The 27,337-nt window shown below is 38.2% G+C and overlaps 2 protein-coding genes across 2 annotated transcripts in view; one reads left to right on the top strand and one right to left on the bottom strand.

Annotated features, from left to right (window-relative positions):
* The window catches only part of DOCK2 (dedicator of cytokinesis 2), a 155,514-nt gene that overhangs the window by 59,050 nt on the left and 69,127 nt on the right, over positions 1 to 27,337 (top strand). Inside the window, exon 27 of the mRNA XM_053991478.1 lies at positions 3,149 to 3,241. Coding sequence (XP_053847453.1) covers positions 3,149 to 3,241 — 93 coding nt within the window. The remainder of the gene's footprint in view (positions 1 to 3,148; positions 3,242 to 27,337) is intronic.
* Positions 8,288 to 17,764, bottom strand: INSYN2B (inhibitory synaptic factor family member 2B). The gene is made up of 3 exons (XM_053991064.1): positions 16,434 to 17,764; positions 13,579 to 13,653; positions 8,288 to 10,129 (listed from the first exon to the last, which is right to left on the bottom strand). Exons 1-3 carry the CDS (start codon positions 17,747 to 17,749, stop codon positions 9,943 to 9,945), a joined length of 1,578 nt encoding a protein of 525 aa, XP_053847039.1. The 5' UTR covers positions 17,750 to 17,764; the 3' UTR covers positions 8,288 to 9,942.

The following is a 27,337-nucleotide window of genomic DNA, read 5'->3' as shown; positions in this document are numbered from 1 at the left end:
AAATTTTTAAGCATTTCCCTAACTTATAATGGATCTTAAGGCTTTAGCAAAAGAGAATATCAAAGGAATGTAGTCAAGAATTCTGCATGTTCTTTCAGGGCCAATTACCTTAAGGTCTTCTGCAGAGACTTTTCAACCAGAACAATGCAGGATTATGAGTTATGGTTTAAAAAAGAAATTGTTATCCTTTTATATATGCCTTTATTTGTGTGTGTGTCAAAGAAGGAATACAAGTTACAGAACTGGGTGCACCCGAGAGTGAGCACACAGGATCTGGTTGGTGCAGAGCTCATTTCCTCTGTGGCTGCCCACAGAGGACTGCCATGGTTTAGATTTGTGGCCAGAACAGTTGATAATGCAGCAATGAGATTTTAGTTATTGCTGAACAGTGCACAGTGCCAAAGCCTCTCATGTTTCTCACTGAGCCCCACGCCAGGGAGGAGGGCAGAGCTGGGTGAGAGTTTGGGAGGGCACAGAGCAGGGAGAGCTGCAATGAATTGACAGAAGTGTTTCCCAGTGGGCATCTCAAGTACAGGTTGTGTAATGTTGTCATTCCCAAGCAGCCATTCAATGAGTCCCTGTTTGCCAGTGTCCAAATAAATGAACACTCTATCAGAATCTGAAGTGCAGGGTTGACTCTGAAACAACAGAATTGCCTTTTCTGTCCCAATCCTGTAGCAGTTTAAATAGAAGATGAAAGCTAGATCAAACAATGTCTGCTTTTACCCTGCACAGATATTTTTGAAAGAGAGTGAAATTTTGTTTGGTTTGGATTTTCTATTAACTAATCTGTGTGCCAAGCTGTGCCATCCAGCCCAAGAAGGAACCTGAAGGTGTTTGAGTTCTGTGAGAGCACTCCCACCTGCTGACCTGCCTACAGAGCATGAGCTCTGGTTCTTCCATGCCTTGGCAAATCTTTTCAACAGGGAAGACAAATATTTTTGATCACCGTATTTAATTAAATGGAATATTACAATTAATATTTTCCAAGGGAACATTTATATATTATATAAGTAGTTAATATAGCTCCTAAAAAAATCAGTGGACTGAAGCCAAATGATGGTGGGTTTTCCCATGTCATCCTTGTGAAGAGAAGTATGATCTGAAAAAGAACATGTTGCAGTTGGTTGTTAGACTGTTTTCTGAAGCTAGAAGCTGAAAGATAAAAGCTGAAATCTTATGTATTGACAATGTGTGAAAACAATTTTTGTTAATTTCTCAATGTCAGTATTGAATGCCTAATTGCTTCTTAGATTATCAAGAAGAAAGTCTCAGTTTCATAGAGAAACCATTTTATTTCATCTGCTAAAGTTCCTCTGAAAATTCAGAGGTCTAGCAGAAAATAACCTTTGTGTGCTTGAGCGTATGTAACAGCCTTTCCAGGAGAGGTTTGTTATGTGCTACTTGTGAATTAAGAATAGAGCTCATCTTTAATGATGGAGTCAGGGCTGAATGTTAAAACTTATTATGCAATGTTCTGAACTGTTATTAATTATGGTATAGCATGTACTGAAATGTGGAAGTGAACATACATTATATGAGCCCTCATCTTTTAATTTAAAAAACAGAGAAAGTAATGAGCAAATAACATCCGTCTGCTAAGTGTTCCTACATAGTTTATCAGTCTTGGCTGTTGATAATATTTTTTTTAAATTATAGTGGTAAACAATGTTATAAAAACAACAAATGTGTCTTCTGTGCAGCCACTCTCAAGTGTAGTCATGTTATAGACAGTGGACTGTACCAGAGAAAGTGAAATTTTAAAGAAGGAAACACCAAACACAAATTATTCCATGACTACATTGCTCATTTACAGAGTATAACAATGTCTGAAATGCTGTGACAGGTGAGGAGATCACTTCAGCTTGTGTGTGTCATTGTCAAAAGTAGGCACACACTTTGTGGTGATTGGGATGGGGCTGGGCCCAGCCTCATCCCCCATGGGCACAGCTGTGAGAAGCAGGTGAGCAGCACTGACAGCAATGAGCCATGGAGTGCCCAGGGGCACTGAGCAACCACCAAAGGGAGCAGAGGGCACACAGGGGCACTGCATCAACAGGAGGGTATCAAAGGTTGGGCTGAAGGACAAGGAGGACAGGTGCTTGCAGCCTCCTGATGTGGTCTGATGTTGCTCTGTGTGGGTGGAAGCCTCCTGCTATTGTACAGTGACACTCTGTGTATCACAACATCTCAACTGCGACGTGTGCTGCGACAGTCAAAGGACACAGGAGGACTAAGTGGTCATAGTGGATGAATTGCCACGTGTGAGGAAGGTTCCTGTTTTGGGGTGTGGCCTGATTTGGAGCAATCAGAGTAAGAGAAAGAAAAAGGAGAAGACGTTGGCTGCCTCAGAGGGAAAACAGGACCTGAAGCAGTTTCTACTGGGGCTCAGCTACCTAAAACATTATTAAGAGCTCACCATGGTTTCTGTGATTGTGGTGTTCTTTCCCTGCTATTTCTGACATTAAATAAGGGTCTTGGTGTAAGCTAAATATCCTTTTCTACTAGAAATTTGCTTAGGCTTTTTCTTTCTTCTTGTATGCTGGTTTCTGAAGTTGTTGAATGATCAGAGTTAGGTCAGTCAAACTGGTGAACAGAAGGTCATTCTCATTTGCTCAGGGTTTCAGAATAAGTAATCAAACCTCCCACAGCCTACAAGAGCAGTACTGGGGCCGACTGTGCCCAGTTTGTGCCCTCCTGGAGCAGCTCAGGTAAATGAAGACAACTTTCTCCTTTGATAACTCTGTATTTGTGACCGCAGCTAAGAACATTCCTGAGCTCCAGCCTGCCCTGAGAGCACTGGCAGATGTGGGGAGCTGTGAGAGAATTTGCTTTAAGTTAACTGTACCAGGGTTAAGCTTCAGACTGCTCAGTTAGAGGAAGAACAGGAGTCCTTTGAATGAGATGAGAAGTGACTGTTTGAAACAAAAAAAAAGTTGTGGAGTAGATTGGGCTGAAATTGGACACGAGTATTCCACTGAAATTGCTGGAACTAAGGAGCAGGGTGAGCAAGAAGAATTAGTGTTGCTCATTCAATAGGGCTGTTATATTGTACAACTTGAACTGTCAAAATGGAAATAATTGGTTTCTTCTTACTTTTCAAAGAGATATGATTTTAATATCAAAATTCTGCTTTTTTCATTTGCAGGCTTCAACTTATCACCATATTCAAGAAATAATGGTGCAGTTACTACGCACAGTGAACAGAACTGTTATTACAATGGGACGAGATCCATTAATTGTGAGTAATATTTTAATGCATTTTCAATGCTTTGAAACTAATTTTATAGTTATCCTGGAAAAAAATGCAAATATAGCATTTGTGAATTATTGGGGAAAATATAGCATATTTTGAATATATTTGTGAATATATTATCAATTCCTTTTGAATTATTTTTTTAATTAAAAAAGTCTCAAGCTTTACTCTATTTTTTTTAATTCAGCTGTGACACTGTAGTCAATCTTTTGAAGTGTAGTTGTAAGATTTGAGCATTCTTTAAGAGAACAAATGATAAATAGAAAGCTAGTTAATATTTGCAAAAAAGAAGAAAGTTTTACAAACCTGCATAAAGGACATGGTTTAAGTTATTGAAATGAGTATTTCTTCAAATCAAAAGTGAAATTGTAAGAGTAAAACTGAAAAATATCTGGGCATGTGCTAGAACTAAACACTCACCAGAGATTTTTTTGTGGAGGTTCCATGATTTAAGAGTTATATTTGAGGACAGGTTCTGCAATTTATTCAGATTTAAGTACACATCACCTGAGTGCTCCTCTGGATTTGGACTATTTGTGAGAATGCAAGGAATTCATTGGGAATTTGGAGCTTGCCCTTCAGACTGCTCACTTTTGGGAAGATGGTTTTTAATGGTTTGTATTTTAATGGATGTATTTTATTCTACAAAATCATGGCATCATTTACTTGATGATTTTGGCCACAAGAGGTACATTGTGTGCCTTTTAAAATGTCCTGTGTTTCCCTGTTTACTTCTATTGGAAAATAACAGTTTTAGATCATTGCCAGCCAGAGCATGTGTGCCTCCTAATGATTAGGCTCCTAATAATTGAGGAGAGTAATTGAGTTCCTCAGAGGAAATATTTGCCAATGGTTGCTTTGAACTCCCTGGTGGTACATCTGCAGGTTTGAGACATCTCTGTAGCTGTTTATCTGAACTCCAGGCTGATGTTGTTCATGTGGAACCCTTGGGCATGTCCATGGTCACAGCAGGAAATGGTTTGAAGCGAAGTCCAGTGACCCTTACAGCTCTCTAGAGTGTTGGAAAATGTTTTCTGTTCAAGGAAAGCATGATATGAGTGTTGTGCATGACCTAACCTATTAAGGAATACTTCTGGATACCATAAAGAGCACATGAAAAAGCAAAATGAAGCTGTTTTAATGCTGCATAAAAGATCCATTAGGAAACCAGTAGGAAACAAGCTGGTTACAGTAAATTGAAATGGCTTGGAAAATCTGTTTCTTTTTCTTTCTTCCTCCCATCTACTGTCATTTCTTCAGCTGTTTTAACCTGAAAAGAGCAAATTCAGTACGAATTTTGAAATGTCACTCTCTTGCTTAGAGTTATGTTCATGAGCACCTCTGCATACCTGTATATTGGGCATTTTAGAGGTTTTTCAAAGTGGTATTCCAATGAATTGCTACATTTTCTACACTGAAGCAACACTTCTTAATAGAATAGCCTTTCACATGCAAATAAATTGTTTTTAATGAACAAAAGTCTTGTATTCAAAAAGAACTGACAAAAGATTTTTCTATGTTCTATGTGCTACTTCAGTTCACCAAGCTAATTTTCAGGTTTGCTTTAACACTTTTGAGAGGGTCAATCTTGCTGTGAAAGCCTGAATACTTGATCTTTTCAAAATGAAGCAGATAGTCAAGAATTATGTCCTGGAGAATGCTTAGATGAGCTCAAGTTGCTGAAATTGTGGTGAATTCTGCAGGGACAGGTGGGACATGTGGAGTTTCTGCAGCTGGACTGTGTAGCTGAGGTTATACAGGTATAAGAGACATTTCGAATGGGGCTAAATCTATCACTTCCAGGAGGACAGGAGGTTACTCTTTAGATTTTAAATCTCTTACTGTGTTTGTGAACATTACAATTGTTTTTATTAACTTCTGCAGTGTCATTTACTGTAACTTGAAAATGCTGTGGAAAGTAATGCAACTACTGATAAGAACAGTGGTTACAGTTTACAAGACCTGTAATTCCTTACAAGTTTAAATGCCTTGCACCTGACAGATAACTGGATTTGGTTTACCTCAGGGGCTTTTTTTTGCTTTCTGACAGGGATAAGCAGATTAATTTTCATATTCAGGTGTTCTCACAATCTTCCAGCTTATTGGCAGAAATCTGGGTTTACAGTTGCCTGGATCTTTTCGTGCTGTGATGCCAGTTGAAGGGAAAGGGAAAGGGAGGGTTCTGCCTTGGGCTTAGCTGGTAAGTGCCTGCTGGGAGCTGTGCTCATGTAATTACTGAGAAGAGTCAGGCTCAGAAAGAAATAATCTCCCCAGGAGAAGGAGGTGGTGGTGGAAAGGTAATTTGGCTCTCTGCAGCTACTGCAGGGAAGACTTAGTTAAATGCCATTCTTGCCTTCACTGTGGTGTTTTAGCAGCTGAAGGCTTTAACAGCTGCCTGGTTGTTTTCACTCTTAAAACCCCACAAAACCTTGACTGTTTGTGGTTGTAGAAGTGCTTCTATGCTTTCATGAAGAGGGACAAGTTTATTGTCTGAAACTGGCTATTCAAGCTTTACCTTGAATATTTCATGAGATTTAGACTTTTAGATAAAGGTCATTGTCATGCAGTGAAGTCCTCCTACAGGAATTATAGCAGTCAAATTCATAAAGTATGTAGAACACAGAAATATTGTTTTCAGTCTTGGCCTGGTTGGGTAAATAGAAATATCATAAATCCACTATATGCACCTTAAAGGTTTGCTTTAGTACTTCCAGACTTGACTTTGCTCACAACACCTCTTTAACATGATAGAGTAAGTGTAGCTATGCTATGCAGAGATGTTTTGAGACAGTATTTATATATAATATTGTACAAATAAAACTTTGCCCAGAAGGAATCTCTGAACTCTGTTAAGCAGAGCTACTCCAGAGCAGACAATGACCACAGAAACTATTTGCAGAGCTGCCATGGTTGGAGAATTTGATCAAATATGTGGTCTAGCTAAAAGCTACAGCTTTTTTGTTTGGTATTCAAATTGACATCCTTGCTCTACCTGGAAATGCAGAATGATTCCACAACATGCCTGTTAGTTTTCCATTCATTTCTCTTTTCCCAAAGCACAGCTGTTCCCTTCCTTTGTAGTCTAAACGTTGTTTATTATTAATTGATTCCTGAAACCTAATAAAAATATCTCCTTTTATTGCAAAAGAGAACATCACATTTGAAGGGCCTAGAAGTATACAAAACATACATTAGAGCTCAAGTGCCATTGGGAAGATGTTGTGTATCTATGCTGGCAGGATTATGCTAGTGCACAGAACCAACAGAAGCCCTACAAGAACTGCTGTTACAGGAGACAAATCAGTATTTTATTCATACATTTTTAATTTTTAAACAAAGTTAGTTTGACTTCATAAAGCAACAATTTCAAATACAGTAATTTTGGAATACTCTGCATTCTGTGCAATGGCTTATATATAGCATATATAATTTAAATATGTATTTCTCAGAAGCCCACAGTATTTTTGTCATTAAGTGCTGTCAAGTAGCTGTGGCTTGGGTTTTTTGGTGGAGTTTTTTGACAACTTATGGGAGATTTGTAGATTCTTTTTCAATTTTATTTAAGAATATGTTTGTATTTCTAACATTTCTTTCCTGCTCTGGGAGCTGTTTTTAGGGATTATACTGTAATTTCGTAAACCAGAGAAGTTTTTTGTAGCCAGTACTTTTATCTTCCAACAGTCTACCAATTTCTACTGCTCTTCCAATCCTCACACTATAAATTCTGTAGTGTGTATCTGCTACTTTTTTATTTCCTATGGGAATTCATAATTAGTCAATACATTTTTTTTAAATATTAAACAATAAGAAACCCCAATGCTTTCATATCAAGTTTTCATATAGCAAAGATTCTCCAGTTATGTGTTCCTGCATGGCTGAGGCTTGGCTGGCCTGGAAACCTCCTGAGCTTCCCTGCTGCTCTGGGGGCACAGGTCACAAACAGAATTTCACATCCACACCTGCATGATCCAGACTTTACTGACTGAGAGAGAAATCAAAAACCACCAACTCAGGAATCTGGAAAACAGAAGCTACTTGTGACTGGGAGGTTAAGGATTAAAAATTGGTTACAGTTCTGAATGCCATCAAGCTCAGATGTTAAAATATGTAACCTGTAAGCACTTAAATCAGTGTATTTCAGATTTAGCACTTAAATCAAATCAGTGTGTTTCAGATTTTTATGAGTATTGATGTTTCTTCAGGTTATAAGAAAGACTCGGAGCCTTATTTGTAACCACCTTTGGTTGGACTTTCTTAAACTAAAAAGAGTATTTCTGTTTTGCATAGCTCTCCTGACCCCAGGAATTGATTGGTGCTATGTGGTGAAGCAAATGGCTGTGGCTTGTTTAAATTAAATAATCTGGATCTTTTGAAAATAAATTGAAAGCATCATATGCATTATGTGGACAACCCAAAATCAGATAGCTTAAATTGAGCACTTTTTGTGCTTGTCAACAAAAAGAAAGGCAAAAGGATGGCTTTTGTATCATAAATTATTAAAAATTGGTTCAATACAGAAAAAAAACTTGCTGCTTTTATTTGTGTTAAAGCTCTTGGTGTTGCTTATTATTATACTTTACCACAGGGGATATTGGTCTTAAAGCATTATTTTAATGTGCAAGAATAATTTATACACTAATAAACCCTTCACTGCATCAATTATAAATACTAAAGCAAAAAAGGAATGCTCTTGGCACAGCAGCACAAGCAGTGCATGTACTTGAGTGTAACAAAGTGATGTGTTCTGATGGAGTCATTTAATTCTTACCTTTTTTATAACCACAACCTATTATTGAAGAGCTTTTCTGTCTCACTAAAGGCATTAAAGACATTAGTAAAAAAAATTTCCTTCTGAAAAGCCTCTAAAATAACAACAGTTTTGTTCCTGTCATTTCTGTACTAACTGAAATTAACATGGAAATGGTTTTTAAGTGTCAGTCCTTTAGAATTCTGATCAATTAAGCCATGGCATATTGCAAATTTTCTTCTTAAAAATTTATTTTATAAAGAAATTAGTTCCTCCAGACAAAATTCTTCTGTTCAAAATTGCTTTTAATGTATTTTCAAATGTGTAATTAACCCTAAGAATTCAAGGAACACAGAAGTGTACAAAAAGTGTACAGACATTTAAAACTAACATTGCACAATTAATACAGGATTACTTAGAAAAATAAGATGCAGGGGTTAATCTATGGAATACCCTGAACCAGGGCCACTTCTAAGAAAAGATCTGCAGTACATTCCACTCAACTTGCTTTGGAAAACCTTTTCTCCCCTGCCCCCCATATGAAAGGTGACCATGTTTTCATGAGTAAAATAATGGGATCACCAATCATAAATTGGGTTCCATTGGCACACCCTGTGCTATGGTACCTTGGGTATTTTTGGAGGAAAGAAGTAGCTGCATTGATCTTTGATAAAATCTTTTCAGCATATATATATATATATTTGTTGTGCAATACAGATCAGTTCACTAAATATTATTTTTATGTTCAATTTTTTATCATATATTAATTTACATCTTAAGGCAAAAAAAAAAAATCTCGGGTTATTTTGGTACAGCAAAACAGATCTTAAATGGATAGACTGGGCAAATGATTCAGTAAGACAGTAGCCAAAATAGTGATTCCTCTTTATCCAGCAATTGTGTGACGACCTCTGAGGGACTGTGTCCCATTTTAGGCTTCCAGGTGTATGAAAGACATCAACTCACACCACCAGGATGGCTGTGGCTGCAGCATGGGAGATGAGAGGCAATGAAAATTGGATTTATTCAGTCTTTTAGAAGTGAAGACTTAGGAGAGAGGTCTCATTATCCATGTAGCTCTTCTTGCAGGTGTACTTAGAGCAAGATGTAATGGGCACAATCAGGATGCAGGAAATTCAGATTAGGTGTTAGGAAAACCTGGAACAGCCTTCCAAAGGAGCTGAGGATTCTTGTCTTTGGAGATACTCACAACTCAAATTCACTGAACTGGACCTTGCTTGAGCAGGGGTTTAAGACAAGAGTTACTTTGACATTCTCTGGTTTTACAGCTCCCCAGTTCTTTTCAGGGAAATCCATTAAATGACTACTAAATGGTGGCTTTTTGTAACAAACAAAGAAAACAATAGAGTTAAAACTTAACCTGATTTTTTTTGTTTGTTTGTTGTTCAATATTAGATGACAGCAACAAAAATTTCAGTGGGGAAGTGAAATAATTATAATTGTCTCCTTTGAGGAGAGATTTGTTTGAACAATTTAGGTTTCCCTGAATTTGTTCTTGATAATGTGGTTTGTTCAAAGCTTGATGAAGTTTTTCCTTTTAGTCGAACTTGCTTATAAATGGGAAATAAAGGCTGAGTGACATGCTTAGTTTTGTCTACCATTGCTTTTTAAAGTAGAGATTTGAATCTTGTCATTTTTGGAAAGTTGAAAAAAGGTCTTTACAAAGCATATGAAAGTGTCCTTGGAAAAAAACGAGAACTTCCTTTTGAAAGAAACCATTTCTTTTCTTGAAAATAGTATCTTCATGCACCTTTGTTCAGTGAGCTAATTTAATAAAATTCAATTATTTTGATTTTTCAGATACTCTAATTAAACATTCTTAACCTTTGTGATTTCATAATAGCACATTTTCAGGTGTGTGCTCTCAAGCTCTTTCTGTTTTAGCGTCTCCTGAAATGTAAAAAGATGCATGAGGATGTCAAATCCACCAGAAGCATTTTCTTTTCACCTTTTTTGTCTTTCTCCTTAACTCCTTTTTCTCGGGAGCTGGAGGATCAGGTGGTGGCTTCTGAGGTGAAGCTGAAGCTGGATTTTGTTCTGCATTGTCCAGTGTTTCCAAAATCTGATGAAATCTTCCTTCTTGTTGTCTGAAGTCATATTCTACACTATGGAAAAAAATTGAGAGACCTATGCTAGTAAGTGAGAAATTCCCCCTTTAAAGAATATGTCAAAGGCTGCTTCTCTCATCAGAATAACTTGGTATTATTCAGTGATACAGCCTGGGGTCAACACAAGGGGTTAAGGGGTTGCTCCTTTGAAAATAAGTTCACTTTTTTTTTTTTTTTTTTTAGTGAAAAATTTTACTTTAAGTGAGTTAAGAATTCCAACAGTGTGCCCAAAGCAATGGGACAAAAATGAAAATGTACCAAGATGACCTTTCAATACATTTTATTCAAAGGTCAGATTTTGATCCCATAATCTAACAGTCATGTGCTTGCAATTAAAAACTCTCACATGCTTAACTTTGTTAAATGTGAGTGTCTCCCACTGAGGACACAGACTAGGAACAAAAATATATTAAATTAAACAGTGTGTAAGTCTTTGAGATAAGTGGTGTTAGTTAAGAGGAAAGTAAAACTCATTTCCTCAATTGGAAACCCTAATTATTATTGATGTCAAACAAGAGCCAAGATGTTAATTAGATAAGAGCAGATGAGTGCATAGAAATAAGTGTAAGGTTCAAAAGAGTCAGTGTGGACAGGGTTTAAGCAGTATTGTGTGTATTTTCCTTATTTCTGTCATTCTTCTGGGCAGGAGAGTGAGTTGTATCAGCTGTGTCTGCTGCGAAGGTTTTAGGGCAGAGTGGAAAGGTTCTATTTGCCATGATGGGAGGAAAAAAGCATCATTTAAAGGGTTTGGGATGTCACTTCAAGGCCCTGAAGCTGATTTTGGCACTGATCAGAAGAAATCTGTAAAGTTAGTAAATGTGAAAATCTTTAAAAACTTTTAGTTGTATTTTTATGTGAAATCCATAATCATTAAATAATGTGTTGAAATTAACTAGAAGATTGTTTACCTTAATTCATGTGTCTTGAGATTTTACACAAAATAATATAACTCAACGGGTAAAAAGAAAGCGGGAGGATAATTTTCATTTAGAAAAGAGTAGAAGGATCTCTTGAACAAGAAGCAATGCATAATAAATATTTAAAAAGCAGAAATAAGTGAAATAAAATCAGTGGCTCTTGCATTTCATCAGCTTATTACTAAAACTGCAACTTGATACCTTTCAATATTCACAGACCAAGGGTGGTGGAGAATGAAATGTTGGGTTTATGGAATACATAAGAGTAGCATCCACTCATGTTACTTTTCTCCACCCTTCTTCAGAGTTTTTAATTTAATGTTGGACATATCAAGATATCATCTCCAGAGGCAAGAGGTCAATTCAGTCTTCATTTAATACTGCCCATGATAACTGGTTTTGGTTGCTACTTGCATTTGTTTATTACAATACAAACATTTCTGTTACATGACCTGGATGGAAAATCCCAAGCCTGGAATCCCTGCTGGGTAATTAATAAAGCCAAATTTACAGTCACTGTTAGGCTGAAAAGCTCTTTATTACTTTAGTGATCAGTGTAATCCACAGGGGGATTTCTGTGAGATTAATGCATTGTTTGACTCGGGGACTCTGTGTGATAAAGATGGTTCAGTGACAGCAACCCAGCACTCTGCATATGCAGGGCTTGCAGCAGTGAGGAGTGAGGTTCCTTAAGAGCAGGAAAACTGGGGGCAAGATAAAACACTTGATTTTAATCACAGCTGTGATGCTGTCTTAGGGGAAAATACTTGCATGGACATTTCGGGCCACATAAAACATAGGAATTGCATGTGTTTGTCTGGAGCAAGCACTAACAATTGCTTCTTTCAGAATGTTGTCTAATGAACTTCAAATATTAGTCACTCAAAATGCTTTTTTCATAGTCACATCCTGTGGAACACCTCAGTAAATGAAAACCTATTGTTTCCTTACTGTTTCCTCTTTGTCTCTTAAAAGTAGAAACTTTTTAGAGCACCTGTGTTCTGTACATGTTCTATTAATCATTGCAGTGTGAGCCTCCAGGCACCATTATTGTTGCAAACTACCTGGTAAATCAAAAGGGCCCCTGAGTTTTTTCTTACTTCCTCTGTTCTTTCCTTTGAATGATGGTGCTTGTTGTTCAAGATCTATCCTGCACTGAAACCATGTAAACTTAAAAAAATAAAAAGGGTGTTTTTCCAAAGAGAGAAGGCATCCTGTGGTCAAGGGTGGTCTGTACATAAATTCTAGGGAGTGACCTGTTCATGTCTAGGCCCATAAAACACACAGAGATTGTTTGTTCAGAGACCATGATCAAGTAAAGAAAATATCTTTTTTCTTTTTTTTTTTTAATGGACATAGTCTGTGCTCTTGGATAAGTCATGTAACTTCCCAGGGTATCCGGGGGGCTGTGAAGGAGACCTACAGCTTTGTCTCAGAGGAGTTGTGGTGTTCAATTTATGACATGTTAATTACTTGGAAATTTCATTACCAGAGGTTTAGGACATCAGTATGGGACTGAGTTGCATGTTGAACAATAGGTTCCAGTGCTGTGTCTAGTTTATTAAGCTCTTTACTAAATTTGGTTCATGCAGAACATGCAGTATAAAAAACACTTCCATGTGAGTATTTTCTATTAATTATTTCCATTAAAAATTCAAGTTATAGTGATTACAAACTGCTGAAGATAATGGTCTGCCATGTTCTTTGAAATGAAGGAAAAGGTTTCAGCCTCAAAGCCCCCTTATTTTTGTAAATGTAATCAAGTAACCCAAAGTGTGGGATTTCTGCCTTGTAACTGAGTTTGCAGAGATTGGATCATGTATTTATAAATTCTGTTGCTGAGTGGACAAGGTACATGTGCAGCACAAGCAAGACTTTGTAGCTGCTGGCTTTGGGGTTGATGTCTGGACAGCTGGAGGCTCTTAGAGTGTGTTTGTACAGACACAGCATTTGAAACACCTGCAGCTCCCAGAACACGGCCCTGAAAAGCTTTCTGGCCATAAGAGTTTAGATAAACTGCACTTTAAATCTGAAGTAGCCTACACTCAAATTGCACTCTCTGAAATTAGTAACAACTGAGGTGAAAATGTGGGACTTCTGGGTTTGTTTTGCAGGTTAACATGAATTGTAGCTGTAGCCCACTGGCATTCAGAAAACTGAGAGTTTATCTTTTCCAAGATCTAAAATTATTACAGAAACCCTAGCTTTAAAAATGTACTACACAGAGGAATTGCATCATCAGAAATGGCATCACAGATCTTCAAAGCATGCCAGTAATAACACTGTGAAACTTTAGAGGGAAGCTTATGTTTGAATTCTCCCAAGTCCAGTCCCCCTTTCCTTTCAGCTACCACCAATGTGAATTATTTAAGCTTGGGAACAAACCAGCAACTCACACAAACCACTTGGTCTGTTTTTAAAAACTGAGTTAGTCACAGTTGAGACATTTTATAGGTGTGAGCAAAGCACTGCTTTGTGCAGCTGGCGGGGGGTCCAGGCAGGACAGAAGTGAGGGGGGGAGCAGGGTACCTGTAGATGATGCACGCCGTGTTCTGACAGGTGCTGCAGTTGTTGAGGTCCTGCCCAGTGTGGTAGAAGTTACGCCTGGAACAGACAGCAGTTCATGAGATGTGGAGTTACTGACACAGCAACAGAGCTCTGAGTCTTTCATGAAAAAAGCCATTCTGTTCACCACTTCTGTTAGCCCTAGTAAAAATTCTAGTATCAAATTCTAAGCTGGAAGGTTTCTTTGAAAACACACAAACCCTGTGAGCCTTGTCTTGACCTTTCCCACCTCATGCTGTTAAGAGTTCTGGTTGTTGGTTCTGGTATGAATACTTGTTATGAAAACACTTAGACATGAGACTGCTTCTAACAAACACACTTTCAAGTATTTGAAAATCCATGCAATTTGCTGAATCAATCTGATCTCTGTCCTTATGCTTTCCAATCTTCCCTTTTCATGTTTCCTTATTTGAGTATAACCAAGTCAGATTTTTACTGCTGATAAGTTACAAATTTGTAGTGTTGAGAAAAAAAAGAAAAGTGAGTTTTCATGATTAACACCAGCTAGAGCTGAAATACTTTTATGATGGAGAGATCTGCATTAGAAACAGGTTGAGATTGGTGGCTCATTATGTCTGAAGAAACTATAACACTTATATTTAACAAGTTTTATTTGAATTAGGGGAGATCAGTTGGTCTCAACTTTATGTCTACTTTCTAAAACCTTTCTACACTTTATAAAATCTTTTACCTTTTTGTATTCCGACAAGTTGGTACCAAAATAATTTTCTGATTGTTTTAGGAGAAATGGGAGTTCTTCATGCGCATTGTTGTGCTATCAATAAAAGTGCTTGGAACATTCAGTGTTACTGTGAGATGAATCTGCCAGGGTGGATTGAAGCTTCTCATTGAATCTCAGAGTAACACTTCAAGATATTTGACAATTTTTTTTCTTTTCAACCATGTGGTAACTGAACAGAAATGGATTATAAATATTGCTGGATAATCTGACCGTGCTTCACTGCAAATTAGTCTTTGCTATGGGCAGATTCACAAACCTACTTGAAACTTACATAATTGAACTTAGGTTCTCCTCTAGAGAAGTGCATGCAGGGGAGAAGGAGTGGGTGTTCTTTTCTGTCCCTTCCTATGGAACCACAGCCAGGTGGTGTCTGGATGAAGATTGCAGCAGAGAAATGACTGCTTAGGCTTGAGACATACTTGGATCCCTGCCTCCAATCTTGCCTCTCACCTGAATTTTTGGTTTGGAGTGTTGTAAATTTTTTTTTTTTTTTTTTTTGCATTTTTGCTGTTAATCTACGTGGATTTTGTCTCTTGTGTTTAGGCTGTTGCAAATTTGGTGCTAGAAATGCATATGGAACAAGCCTCTGAGAGAGGCTATGTAACACTGAGGCAGGAGCTGAATTGTATGGGGAAAATGTTAGATGGAACAAGAATTTTTGTGGGCACAGTGGAAACTAATGAAAGTATTTTCATGCTAACAGCCAGGTGGGCCATAAACTGGTTAATGTTTCCAGATAAAAAAAGGTAATATGTACAGAGTAAAATCACATGCTAACCAGATTTATATTATTTTAAATTTTTAAATGAATGTAAATTCTTACTTGAGTTGTGAGTTACAAAGTTATTCAACAGAAATACAAGTTAACTTCAATTCCAAGCTAAAATACTTGGAAAAAGAAAAAAAAAATCTTCAACATAGATTTTTTTTTCCCTTTTTTTTCCCATCAGAAGTTGTAAGAAAATTGGAGTATATAAAGTTGTGGCCTCAGTCAGTTCCATCCTGAGAGTTCTGCCCACATGGGACCAAGTGCAGAGCCCTGATGCTGGGTGGTGTGAGCACAGCAGCGTCGTGCTCTGGGCTCTTTCTGCAGCTGCACCTACACAAAACCCTCAGTGCAGCCTCCTTGTTGTGGTGTTTGCAGAGTTTGTGGAAATGTGGAATATTACCCGGTTTGGTCATTATTGTAATCAGTAAATACAGCTGATACACATGATCTAATTTTAAAATTAAGAGTGCAGTTTTGCATGCATAAGTGATTTATCTACCTGCATGAGATAGATGCCTGTGCTAAAGATTAAATTTACGGTAGCATAGTCTCTTCGTGTTCTTTTCTCTTTAAAAATGAAATGGAACCTTTATTCCCTTGCTTTTTCTCTGAGTTTTTCAAAGTTGTTTGAAGGATATATTACTTTACAACAAAACAGACTTTAAAGTGTGTCCTAGATGCAATTACTGTAAGTAAGAGATGCTGTTGATAGCTTGGAAAGCTCTATTAGGATATTCTGAAACCTGTTTTGAGCATAAAAATATTTAAAATTCTATTTTAACTTTGTCTAATCTTTAGATGTTAGCAGCATTTATGGTATTATTATTATTTATAATGCATAATAATGCATGAATACTGCTTGTAGCTTTGGCACAGTCACCATAGTGACAATAAATACAGGGTTTTTAACATTGTTATGGGGGTGAGAAGGGAGCCACTCTGAAATCTGAGAGCCTGAAGTGAGCACTTGCTGACAGCCTTCACATCTCTGTCCTTAGTCCTCAGCCTGGCACTTGGTGTGTGTCTGACCTTGTCATGCTTTGAACACCCTAAATGTAAATAAAAAAGGGAGTTGTTAAGCTGGGTCTTGCACTGCATTTTGTAAAGGCAGTGTCAGCTAAAGCCAAGCTATAAAAGGACTTGCTTCTCTGCTGAGGCCCAAACATCACAAAGAGGGTGCAAGATACATTTTTGCCGACTCATCTTTAAATATCAAAAGAGCTGTGTTTTTCAGTAGCAAAGGTTAAAAGAATGCTAATATCTACTTTACACTTCTGATGAATTACTGATATTAAAAATGAACCGTACCCTTCACTGAGGGCTCTGGATTTTTCCAGGTCTTGGATTACATTCAAAAGGACTTTAATCTTCTCCTGGTTGGACTGCAAGGATTCCTCTACAGACTGCAGCCTGCCTTGTAGGGCACAGAGTTCTCCATGTGCCAAGTGAATTTGATTAATTTCATTAATCTCTTTGTTGCTTTGCGGGTTTACTTCATTCCTTGGCGGATAAGACTTTATGTGAAATCCTTCTAAACAGCTGTTACACTGGGAAACATCTGACTGGGTGGAATTTTTCTGGATCTCAGTATTACATGACAGACATGGTTTGGATGCATTGCTGCTGGGCAGTGACACTGGTGGGCAATCATCACGTGGTAACATCACACAGCTGGAACCTGGCTTGTGCTCTCCTGCCTGGTGACAGTCTCTGAGGAAACAGGGAGATGAGCTGTGATTTGATGGGGGTGACACTGGAGTGGTTTCCTTACTGCTGGCATCTTTGCTGGCTGCAGGCGGCTCAGAATCGCTTTTCTCCACTTCAGGAGCAGCAGAGTGGGGGTTACATTCACTGCAGCTCACAGAATTGCTCAGGCAAGGCTCTGCTCTGTCAGAATCAGATGACAGTGTGCTGTTTTCATGACTTTCGTTGCTGTTGATGACAGTAGAAGAATGCAGTGAATTACTTGAAGCTGTGGTTGTGTCTGGTGCGTCCAGGGGAACGTTTCTGTCCTGTGGGAAACTCACATGAATGTATTCAGGCACCTGTGTAGACGCAGTTGTCTTGTCTGACACTGAGAAATCACCCGAGTACCTCGGTCCATTGGTTTGTGCTTTTGATGACCTCTGACCCAAGCCCACCTCACTATTCCTGCATCCATCCTCCAAGTCATGACTTATCCTCAAGTAGCAGAGCTCTGAGGACAGAATGTCTGGTTCACAAAGGGTGCCATTTACCTGGATAGAGTTTGCAGGCTCTGCTGGCATTTCTGTCAGTGATTTGCTTACTGTCAGCTTTTTCCTTTTAAAAACAGGGAAGTGTTTCCTGAGGCTGGGAGAAGTTTGTATGGCAATATTCCGAAGCCCCTTCTGAGCCCTTGGAAAAGTTGGAGACTGAGTTAGCAAAAAATTGTGATCCCTAAATATTTCAGTTTTTCCAGTAGTGAGTGCTGTGTCTCGGGCAGCATTGGCCTCCAGCTCTGCCTTGGTGCTGACACCATCATCCTTGAACCGGACTTGCTGGGATTTGGTCCTGCGGTGCTGGGGGTGTCTCATAAAATCTGCTGAGTCCAGACTGTTCCTCTTCAGTAGCACTGGTCGCATTTTCATGTTTTGCTGGGCCATTGAATCACAACTTAAAGTCTGTAAGTAACGTGTTTCTTTGCGACCCATTTCATTTGACATTTGACCTGTAAGTTAATATTGTTTCTAAGACACAAATTAACACCTTACTCTTGAAGCTTATCATTCTTCTCCTTGGTATTATGTAGATTTTCAACTGGCATGTTCTCTTTAGGGATCCTCTTTCAAATTTAATTGCTGATTAGAACAAAACTAAGATAAATTAAATATAAAATTTAAGGAAAGATTTCTTGTAGCTCAGGAATGCAGAAATCCTTTTACCTGCAGCTAACATGATCTTCATATTACAAAATTGCAACAGGCTGTTTCAGTTAACTAATTTAAAGGTAAAGCTGAGTCTATGGCTTTCCCAGAGGCTCTCATTTGACAGCAGCTCTCCATTAGGGATCCAGCTTTTTTTTTCTTCTGATGGACCAGTCACATGTGTTTTATTTGCATGTTGTCTAAACAAGCACAATAACTTCTGGGGGCATTTTCATTTCTGATGCCTAGTTGTACTGATGGAATATATCCATAAATACCAAACTGAATTGCTTTCTTTAGAGATAGTTTTTCTTCCTCGGCCATCTTTTTAATGTCCAGTTGAAACTAATCTTCCCAAAGAGGTACAGAAAATGTCACCACTTATGACCAGGGCAAAATACAGCATCCAGTGGGATTCAGTGAGAAGTTATTGATGTGTAGCAGTTACTGCCATTCTTGCAAGCACAAGGCAGATCGTGTCCAAGGGGTTGCCTCAGTTCTGTAAACAGGACAGAGGTCCAGGCTGAATAACCAGAGAAAGCAGAATAGCAGCAAGCGTTTCCTGAAAATAAAAAGACAACAGTTGTAGCTGAGCAAAGTGGCAAACGGTGTGATTTGCTGCTGTTCCTAGGCACTTCCCAACATCACTGCTTCTGTAACTTTGGCAATGAGACACTTGTACAGAAACTGAAAAATGTTTTAGAATTTTCAACTGGCTTAAGGTTTTTTTCATATAAAATACAATGCTCAAAAAATAGATATATATATTTATATAGAACAGATACAAAATATCATACACCTGAATCTGGTCCCAAATGCAGATCTTAAAACTTAAGAAATTAGATTTGAGAATGGCCACTAAATACTGTTATGGACGCAATATCCAGAACTGAACAATACAAATGTGAGTTCTCAATTTGGAGGAAAGTTGAGGTTTGAAAAAAAGTCAATTTTTTTTTTTTTCTTTTTTTAGTTATTCATTTTCAAGTGTTCAGATTTGAGTACAAGATTGCAGCTAAATTCCCAGTACAGTGGTAATTTACTAGTAATCCTGTTCCCTGTTAATTCACTGGCCATTTCATTAGCCTTACTACTTCCATTAGCTCAGAACCTTTTATATAAGAATTGCACAGATTTTACCATATTTAATTTACAAGAATTGAGGAGATTGGTGCAGTGGGAAAGATCTTGTCACAGAATGTAGCAAACTGTTATGCAGCATCATGTAACACTTAGGCACTGTAAAATAATTTAAGCAAAGTAATAGTGTGATATTACTCTATTATAAATTTTTAGAACAAAATGAGTGTTGGATTATTCCATTGCAGACAGAAAATGTCATATAATATATTGAGAAAATAAATATGTGTATTAATACCAAATTTTACTTTTGTGATATTCATGAAGCCATGGGAATCTCTGTGCTGGTTGTGCAGTGGAATCTAGAATCCCAGTAAACAACATTCCAGTGCCAAGTTCTGAGTTCTCATTTCACCCACTAATTACCAGAGACTTTTAACGGTTTTGTTTGAGAATTTATCCAAATATTGCAGCAGCATTCTCCCCATCACAGCTGCTGTGCTCCAGGCAGATGGACTACTTTAAAAGTTATACTTGCCCAATTAAATTCCGAAAGAAGCTTTAGAAAGCTAATCCTTTGTGTTTTAAATAAAAGTAAAAAGCCCATAAGGGTTTTATGAGAGCTCTCCTTTGGCTGTAGAGGCATTTGAGCTACGTTCCTGCATTCTTAATTTGAAAATTGCTATTTTAACTCTGTTGATTTTTAGCTACCTTGTCATCCAATACTCTGGGTTTACTATGAATTGTAATGAACATTTTGGTGCTGTTGTTTATATTAAATCAAGCTGAAAGGAAAAAAAAATACATAGCTAGGAATGTTCAAATATTTGGATTGAAAACCCAGACTGGTGAATTTCAGTGAGTTATAGGTGTCTGTGCTTGAGTTAACAAATCAGTTCAACATTGCCAATTATTAAGTTTAAGTAAATTTTTTCTTGCCCAGAATCTAATTCTTCATTGTTTCCTGACACAGCAATTTAAAGTTCTTGTTTTGCTCATTATTTGACATTGACTGAAGTAGGAAAAATCCTAAGGATCCATTTCATAGAAATGCTTTCAATTTATTTATTTATTTCACTCATAAAGAAAAAATTAAGTCAATTTTTAAATTAATGTCTTGTACTAATACTAACAGTTTTAGTAGGAAAAAAATTACTGGGGTTTAACGTCCCATGGCTCCAGCTCTGCAGCCTCTTCCTGCCCATCCCTTCCCTGGGCACTGCCCACAGTCCCAAGGCAGTGCCTTGTGCCTTGGCTGCTCTGCTCCATGCACTCCGTGGGATTTTCCAGTCCCTCCATCCCCTGTTGGATAAGTGCCCCATGAGCTGCTGGATGTTATTTTTAAATGGTGCACATTTCATGCTCCTCTTTTCAATGTCTTGAGTATGTGAATCTCACTGATGTTGCATTTTTTTTCTGTTTGGCTTGGCTGGTGCTGTTAAAGAAAATCTTGACTTTTAAGGTCTCTGCATGCTTTGCACACACAATTCTTAGTGGTGGTAGTTCCTCTTCAGTGTAAACTTATCCTTGCTCCATTGAAATTGTATCCCAGGCTGTGTAGCCAGTGAACACCTAAAAAACACTCAGGTGCAAAGCCTGCCCCCTCAAACAGCAATAAAACTGCTTTTCCCCTCTGGGGATTGTGGGTCTAAGTGCTTAGAAATGCACACACAGCTTAGTCAGACTGCCAGGCAGAGGAAGTTTGACAAGACATCGATATTTTTCTATGTAATTTCTCTTCCACCTTTCCTGCCTCTGCCTTCTTAATTTCTTCAAGAGAGTCAAACGTATTTTTTGGTTCATATTTCAGTTTAATGGCTGAAGCTGTGGGTAGAGAAGTGCAGTGGTAAGGATAAATGGAGATTACAGGGAATTGCATGGAATGAAAACCCATGCAGCATCAGACGGTGGGGATTTTGGAAGAGTGCAGGTGTGTAAGTGGTGGTTCTGGGGGTTTTCTGCAGTTTGTGGCAAAACTTACTTATTTCACATGGCTTTCAAACTCTTCCAGCTGCGGTTGCACACCTTGATTTTTCATTTGACAAGTTTGTTCAAAAAAAAAATATTTTTCTTATAGTAAAAGTATGACGTATTTTAGAATTTTGTTTTTCCCTTATGCATGTTTTAAAAACAATATTCCTTGAAACTAAATGTTTGAACAGAACTTTTTCAATAAATAAAGGAACTAGGTAAAATTTTGTGGGGGCTTTCAACAGGAAGGTGATTAATGTAATTTGCCTTCCATTTTTGAGCATCCACACTTTAAATTTCCCAACTCAATCTATGGAAGTGTGTTGGAACAAGGTGATTTTTAAGGTGCTGTCCAACATAAACTGTTCTGATTCTGTGATAGGTGACAGCTGTAATAACTGTAAGATAATTTATTCAGACTCGACAGTTTTCTGTCATGTTTGATTTGTGGTTTGTCCTGTAGAAAACAGATTTTCCATGGTGCACATTTGATGGACGTTTTCAGTTTAGAGAGGCAGCTTGCTGTATTTAATTATGGCTAGTGTTTGATAATAAGCTGCTTTCTAGGTGGGAGATTCTCAGGTTCTAAGAAATGTGTGTGACTCTCACTTTCCCTTCATGTTGCAAATCTTTCCAGGATTCCTAAACTGTTGCTGAGATCAGAGGCTGCCTGTGGGGGCTGCTGTGAACTCTGTGCTTGTCAGTGGCTGCAAACAGAGCACTGCAGAGCTCTCCTTCTATGCAGGTTCAGTTTTCAAAACAAAACACTAATATCTGAAATGCACCATTTTTAGTTAACAAGTCTGAATTAAGGCTTTAATTGTGTTGATTTGGATGTTCCTTTTGTTCCATTTCATTTTCTGTCTCCATCAGAAACTTCAGCAGTAGCTGTTGGCCAAGCTGCTTAATTTAACTCTTCTTTGCATAAAAGTCATGTTGGGTTTTTTCCCTCAAAATAATGAGAGATGTTGAGGATAAGTTTAGATATGCTTCTGAAATCCCTGGAGACTGCAGTGAAACATACATCACCAGCTAGCACAGAGGGCTGGAGATGGATTTGAAACCATTGGAATTGGATGATGCTGAAAATTACCTCTTTCCTGTCCTTCTTTCTTGCAGAGGGAAATGGATGGAAATGTGCTCAGAGTTCCAGAGGAACTGCATGCAAGGAGGCCTCTGAAGGCAATGTTTTCAGATGAAAATGGGTGACAGATGCAGAGCCTATAAAGTAGAAACAGTCCCCCAGAAGTGCAAATTTGCAGCTTATTGTGATACACAGGAAAAGCTGGCAGGGAACAGGAAAGATGAAACTGCTGAGAGAGATTTTTAAATGGCCTCTGTGTACAGGGGCCTGTTGTTGATCACAACAAGGAGTCTTTATTGCTTTGGGTCCCACAGAATGCAGCACAAAGCTATTTATGAAAGTAAATGTGTTTATTATAGGAGATGGAGTAATTTGCGGAATATAGTTTTGTACCTGGAGTTTTCTCCAGTGCACAGCTTGTCTAGTGTAATATTCTTCTATTTCTTACTCTAATTGGGCAGCACACAGAATATCTGTTTCTGTTGGTATGCATGGCCACAGAGGAGTTCTCTGGATGTCCCTGGATGTGCTCAGTTTTCCCCTCCAGCAGTGCTTTGGTAATGCTGAAGGAACTTTGCTTGAGCAAAAAGGACTGAAGAAGGCAAGAACTTTTTTATAAATCCTACTGGTGGGTTTTGTAAGCCTCCAGGTGGGATCAAGGTGGCTGGGAAAGAGGATCTAACAGAGATAAGGAATACAGGGTAGGATGGAAGTTCCTGTCCTCAGAAAGGGAACATTTCAGTGATGGAAGAGATTACAGGATTTTGTCTCTGATTAATTTTACAGCAAGATCTGAAAATTACTTCAGGTTGGTGAGACTGGGTAGAGAAGAAGCTGTGATATTTACTGCAGCAGAAAATGGACTTAGCTAAGCAAGTTTTAGGGATGAAAATTGAGTGTGGTTTGCCTATGATTTGATTGAGATGATGCAATGCCATTCCACATGAAGTGCTGAAGATGCACTAAGATAAAACCATGATGATCTTATTTCTGAAATAACTTTCAGAACCACGGTACTTGAAATTCCTTTATTCTACTTTAATAAAAATATAAGTTCTTTTCCTTTGAAAAGATGATAGATTCCATTTGCTCTGTCAGGAAAAACAAATTCTTCATGGATTAGAAAACATTTTTATCTCAGTATTTCTTCTGGAGCATATGCTGGGAATTGTTCATGCAAGGTTTAGTGTCAGGAGGTAAGATACAACTCTTTATTCACTTTAGAAGGAAGCATTTCAGTCACATATTTATATACAGACACAAGCTGGATTTTTTTTTCAGTGTTAGGTTGCAAAGATGAGTGTACTTAAAACTGAGAAATTTCTCTTGAAGAACTGCTTGAATGCCTACAGGGAGAGGGAAGTTATCCAATGTGACAGGCTGGTGAGCTGGAAAGTGTCCAAATAGCTGGTTCACAGCACAAAATTTCAGTGCTCTTCCTTGTATAAATCTTATCAGTTGAAAAAATATTGCCAAGTACTTGATGTTTGTATCAAAGTGTGCACGCATTTTACACATTGTAGGTTTATATTCAGGCTTAATAAAATGTTAACAGAGCTGTATGTAGGCAACCTGTGCAAGGCAGGTTTGCACCCTGTGCTGCTTTGCAGGCCTCAGCATTTGGTTAGAGACAGATTAGTTCATAAAAATGACCTTTTGAACTTTCTCTTTGGTTGTTAATTATATTGACTGTGCCTGTTAGAACAGCAAAACTTACTAATTTTTCCCAAGTAGCAAACTTAAAAGCTGCATTTTCATGGTTTCTGTGTGACAGATTGCCACTGCCCAGCACCTTTCTCCTGTTGAGACACTGCTACAAGAAATACCATTTAAAACCAGTATAAAGTGCTTGCTAAAGACTATGACTTCTACACTGGAGTTGTTTTCATCATTACAGTATTTATTTAATTCTAAAAAACAAGTTCTGAGTGTACTTGCTGCAGTCCCTTAGCTTTCAGTTGGTTTCTGGGGTTTTTTTTTTCTAATAAATGTATCACTTCAGATCAAGAATGACATGGCAAAGCTGCATCCAAAAGTATTTAGCAGTCTGCTGTGCTGCAGCTGTGTGGGAAGCCTTGTAAGCACTGGGTGTTCAGTTATGATTCTTTAGGCTCTCCAGAACTTTTTTTGCTACTTCAGTAAGTGGGAGTTTCAGCAAATGTAAGGAGTCAACTGTTACTCTCACTTGTGTCACAAACCTGGGTATTTGGGGAAGCAGTGAGAGAAGAAACCATGCCAAGCTCTCACTGAAATCCATTGTCCCATGATTTCTGTTCCCTGTGGAAGCACTGGAACCTGGGTGGGAACATTGTGCCAGCTCTCATCATGGTAACAGGCTTGGAATTTATAACTGCATCCTGTGGGTTTTTACCTGTGTTCCTCCAGAGCAGTGAATGACATCAGGAATGTGAGTAACTGGATATTTCATCCTCCAGAGGTGTATTTTGTGTACTCAGCTGAATGCACCTGGCTGTGCCTCTTCCCAGATGTCGCTTTTGAGAAATATTTTTGGTGTGGGGGAATAGAATTAGGGCAGCTCAGAGTGGGTTAGCAGCAACTGGCTGACAGTAAGTGCAGGAGAGACTGGAATTGTGCTTATTGGCTTTGGCAGGCTGTCTGCAGAGACTGACACTTCCCACAGGCTCCCAAATTCTGGCACAAAAAGCTACAGGTGGAGGAGAAATGGAGATTGGGATACAAGGAGCTGGGGACTCCTCTGAGAAAATCTCTGCTCAGTTATGGCCACGGCTGTTTTCAGTGCCAGAGGAAGCTTTTCTCAGGCTGTATCACCCTGCAGTGTAGTCTGCTCAGTCAGGCTGATGCCTTGGCACATCTCCTTGGGAATGTTTGCAAAATGGAGCTGTGATATGATTGGCAATAAGGTTGGTAGTTTGGGTTCTTGTATAGGTTCTGTTTCATTCTATCCTTAACCTGTCAGGAGTCAGAATTACCCATCCTGGAGGGGGATTAGTGAGGAGTAGAGCAAGAGAAACCTCTGTTTATTTTGAGTCCCTGCTATAAGTAACTTTATATCAAAACACACCAGCCTGCTGATGTTGGAGAGTTCAGTCACATGTCTTTTGAGGGGTTACAATTAAATGAAGGAGAATTGTATGATAAATCTTTGTTCTCTTCTTCTGACTTTGCAATTGCCAATTTTAGTTCTGTTTCATATCATCAATAGCGAATAATATCATCATTAAGGAAATTCACAGTTCAGATTTATAAGACTTAGAAGTATTTGGTAAGAACACAACTCTTGGTTTCATGTGTATTTAACACCTCATAGCTTCATGTTGCAATAGAATAATGGCAAGGAACAATCCAGGTGTGTTTTACTTGTGTCTGCTCTGTTGTGCAGTACTTCTCTCTAAATCCATGAGAAAGGCAGCAGGTTTATTCTCTTTTATGAGCATTGTATAGGTAGTTTTTGGAGTTGTGTTTCAAGTCTGCTTCACCAACTTATCCATAATTCTCTGTGATTTTATTCTGTCAATTCATACACCACTTCTGCCCTCTATATTTAAACAGTCTGCAGCTTAATGTTGTTTGAGAGGTGCACAGATTGTTATTATGCAGGGCAGGTGCCTTTATTTTTGAATTGTAGCATCATTATTGCCTGACTACCTTTTCTAAAGGTGGAGAGAACTTGCCTTTGAAAAGCCTTGCTTTTTGTGAGGAGAGGATTTGAAAGAATCCCACTTCAGTTAATTATTTATAGCCTGAAAAATAATGTAGCTTTACAATTGCTCTCCAAGCTTGGCACCACTCCCCACATAAGGGGCACCAGGAAAATGAAAGTTTCTCTGCACTCATGCTTTGACAGAGACACCCATTCTAAATTATAGCATTATTGCCATGTGTAGCATTATTTTATATTATTAAAATATTTACGGCTAGATACTGGATTTTCTTCAAAGCAATAGAATAAAAATTCAGTCAAAACTTGTCCCACTGGGATAAGGCAAACAACTGGCTAATTTGTTCTTCACACTTTATTCAAATAATGTTCTTTTATTTTTACTTTTTTTTTGGTGGTTACTGCTGGCTTGGGGAGATTATGAAAGCTAAAATTGTCTCAGTACTAGCAGGTACTGAAGAATGCTGGAAGATGGAATATTCAAAAAAATGCCAAGCAACTTTTTCTCCTGATATTTAAAAGAAAATGTGTGCTTCTTCTTTATCCAAAGCTTGTACAGTTTCTCATGAAGTTGGAAATAGTCTGAGTTACAAACAGACACTTGGCTAGAACTGAAATGCCCCTGATGACTGAAGGGCTTAGGTGACATCTTAAAAAACCTTAAAACTAAAAGGATAAATTTACAGGTTTTCTGTCAACCTTGTAACTACTTGTTTCTCTGTAGTCAGCTCTTAATATTGATAATATTTTTTATTTCTTAATATCCAAGAAATATCAATGTAAATAATTTCTTAAATCCCTACATTCTCCATGTAGAGACTCTGCAGTTTGAGGCTGGAGAAGCCACAACACCCCCAGTTAAGGGCTGAGATTCAGTAGCTGGGGGTCTTTGGCACAGAGCAGACCTCCTTTAGAAACAGAGGATGAAGGAAATTCTGTGAAACTGTGGGGTCTTAGGAGGAGGAACTGCTGCATGTAGTGAGATAATACTTACATTTAAAAGGAATTCAATCCCATGGCAGAAAAAGTGAGATGATGACACTTTATTTTGTGTTGAGATGTGAAAAGAGAGTGATCTGGTAATGCATTAAAGTATCCCATAGATATATTTCTGTCCTGCTGGGCACATTTAGAATCATGGATCTTGTGTCTGGTCTGTCCTGGAACATGTCCAAAGAGCAAAGGTGCAATCATGGTTTACAAAAATAAATCACAAAGTGTAGATAAACATTTCACTCTCCTCTTAGGAAAGGTGATGCTTCACCTTATTGAGTTTCTAAGATGGCACCACAGAGGGAGGGAGGTGACCCTTTGATGACCTACTCACTAAGGGGAAGATGAACATCTCTGGACACTCCAAGGGCTCTGAACCTTGCTGGAGAAATGAACAGCTTCTCTGGGCAACACAAGCTCATGTCCCAGTGATGTCAAGGGCAAAACAAAATCCTCTTTGTTTCCTTGCCTTTCCCATTTCAGATATTTCTCAATATTGGTACCTTATAACTGATTTTATATCTTGTATAAATTCAAATTTTATTTTTAGCTTACAAAG

The sequence above is a fragment of the Vidua macroura genome, chromosome 15 (assembly GCF_024509145.1).
Source record: "Vidua macroura isolate BioBank_ID:100142 chromosome 15, ASM2450914v1, whole genome shotgun sequence".
Classification (NCBI taxonomy): Eukaryota; Metazoa; Chordata; class Aves; order Passeriformes; family Viduidae; genus Vidua; species Vidua macroura.
Note: the sequence above shows the minus strand (reverse complement) of the source record. Positions and strands in the feature narration are given on the sequence as shown.

Bases quoted from the DNA above. Each gene is read 5' to 3' on its own strand.
- INSYN2B (XM_053991064.1), bottom strand. From the start codon at position 17,749: ATGGCCCAGCAAAACATGAAAATGCGACCAGTGCTACTGAAGAGGAAC. The intron at 13,654-16,433 runs GTACGGTTCATT...TGTCTGTTCCAG, and splicing joins TCCAGAGCCCTCAGTGAAGG to GCGTAACTTCTACCACACTG. The intron at 10,130-13,578 runs GTACCCTGCTCC...TTTTTTCCATAG, and splicing joins ACGGCGTGCATCATCTACAG to TGTAGAATATGACTTCAGAC.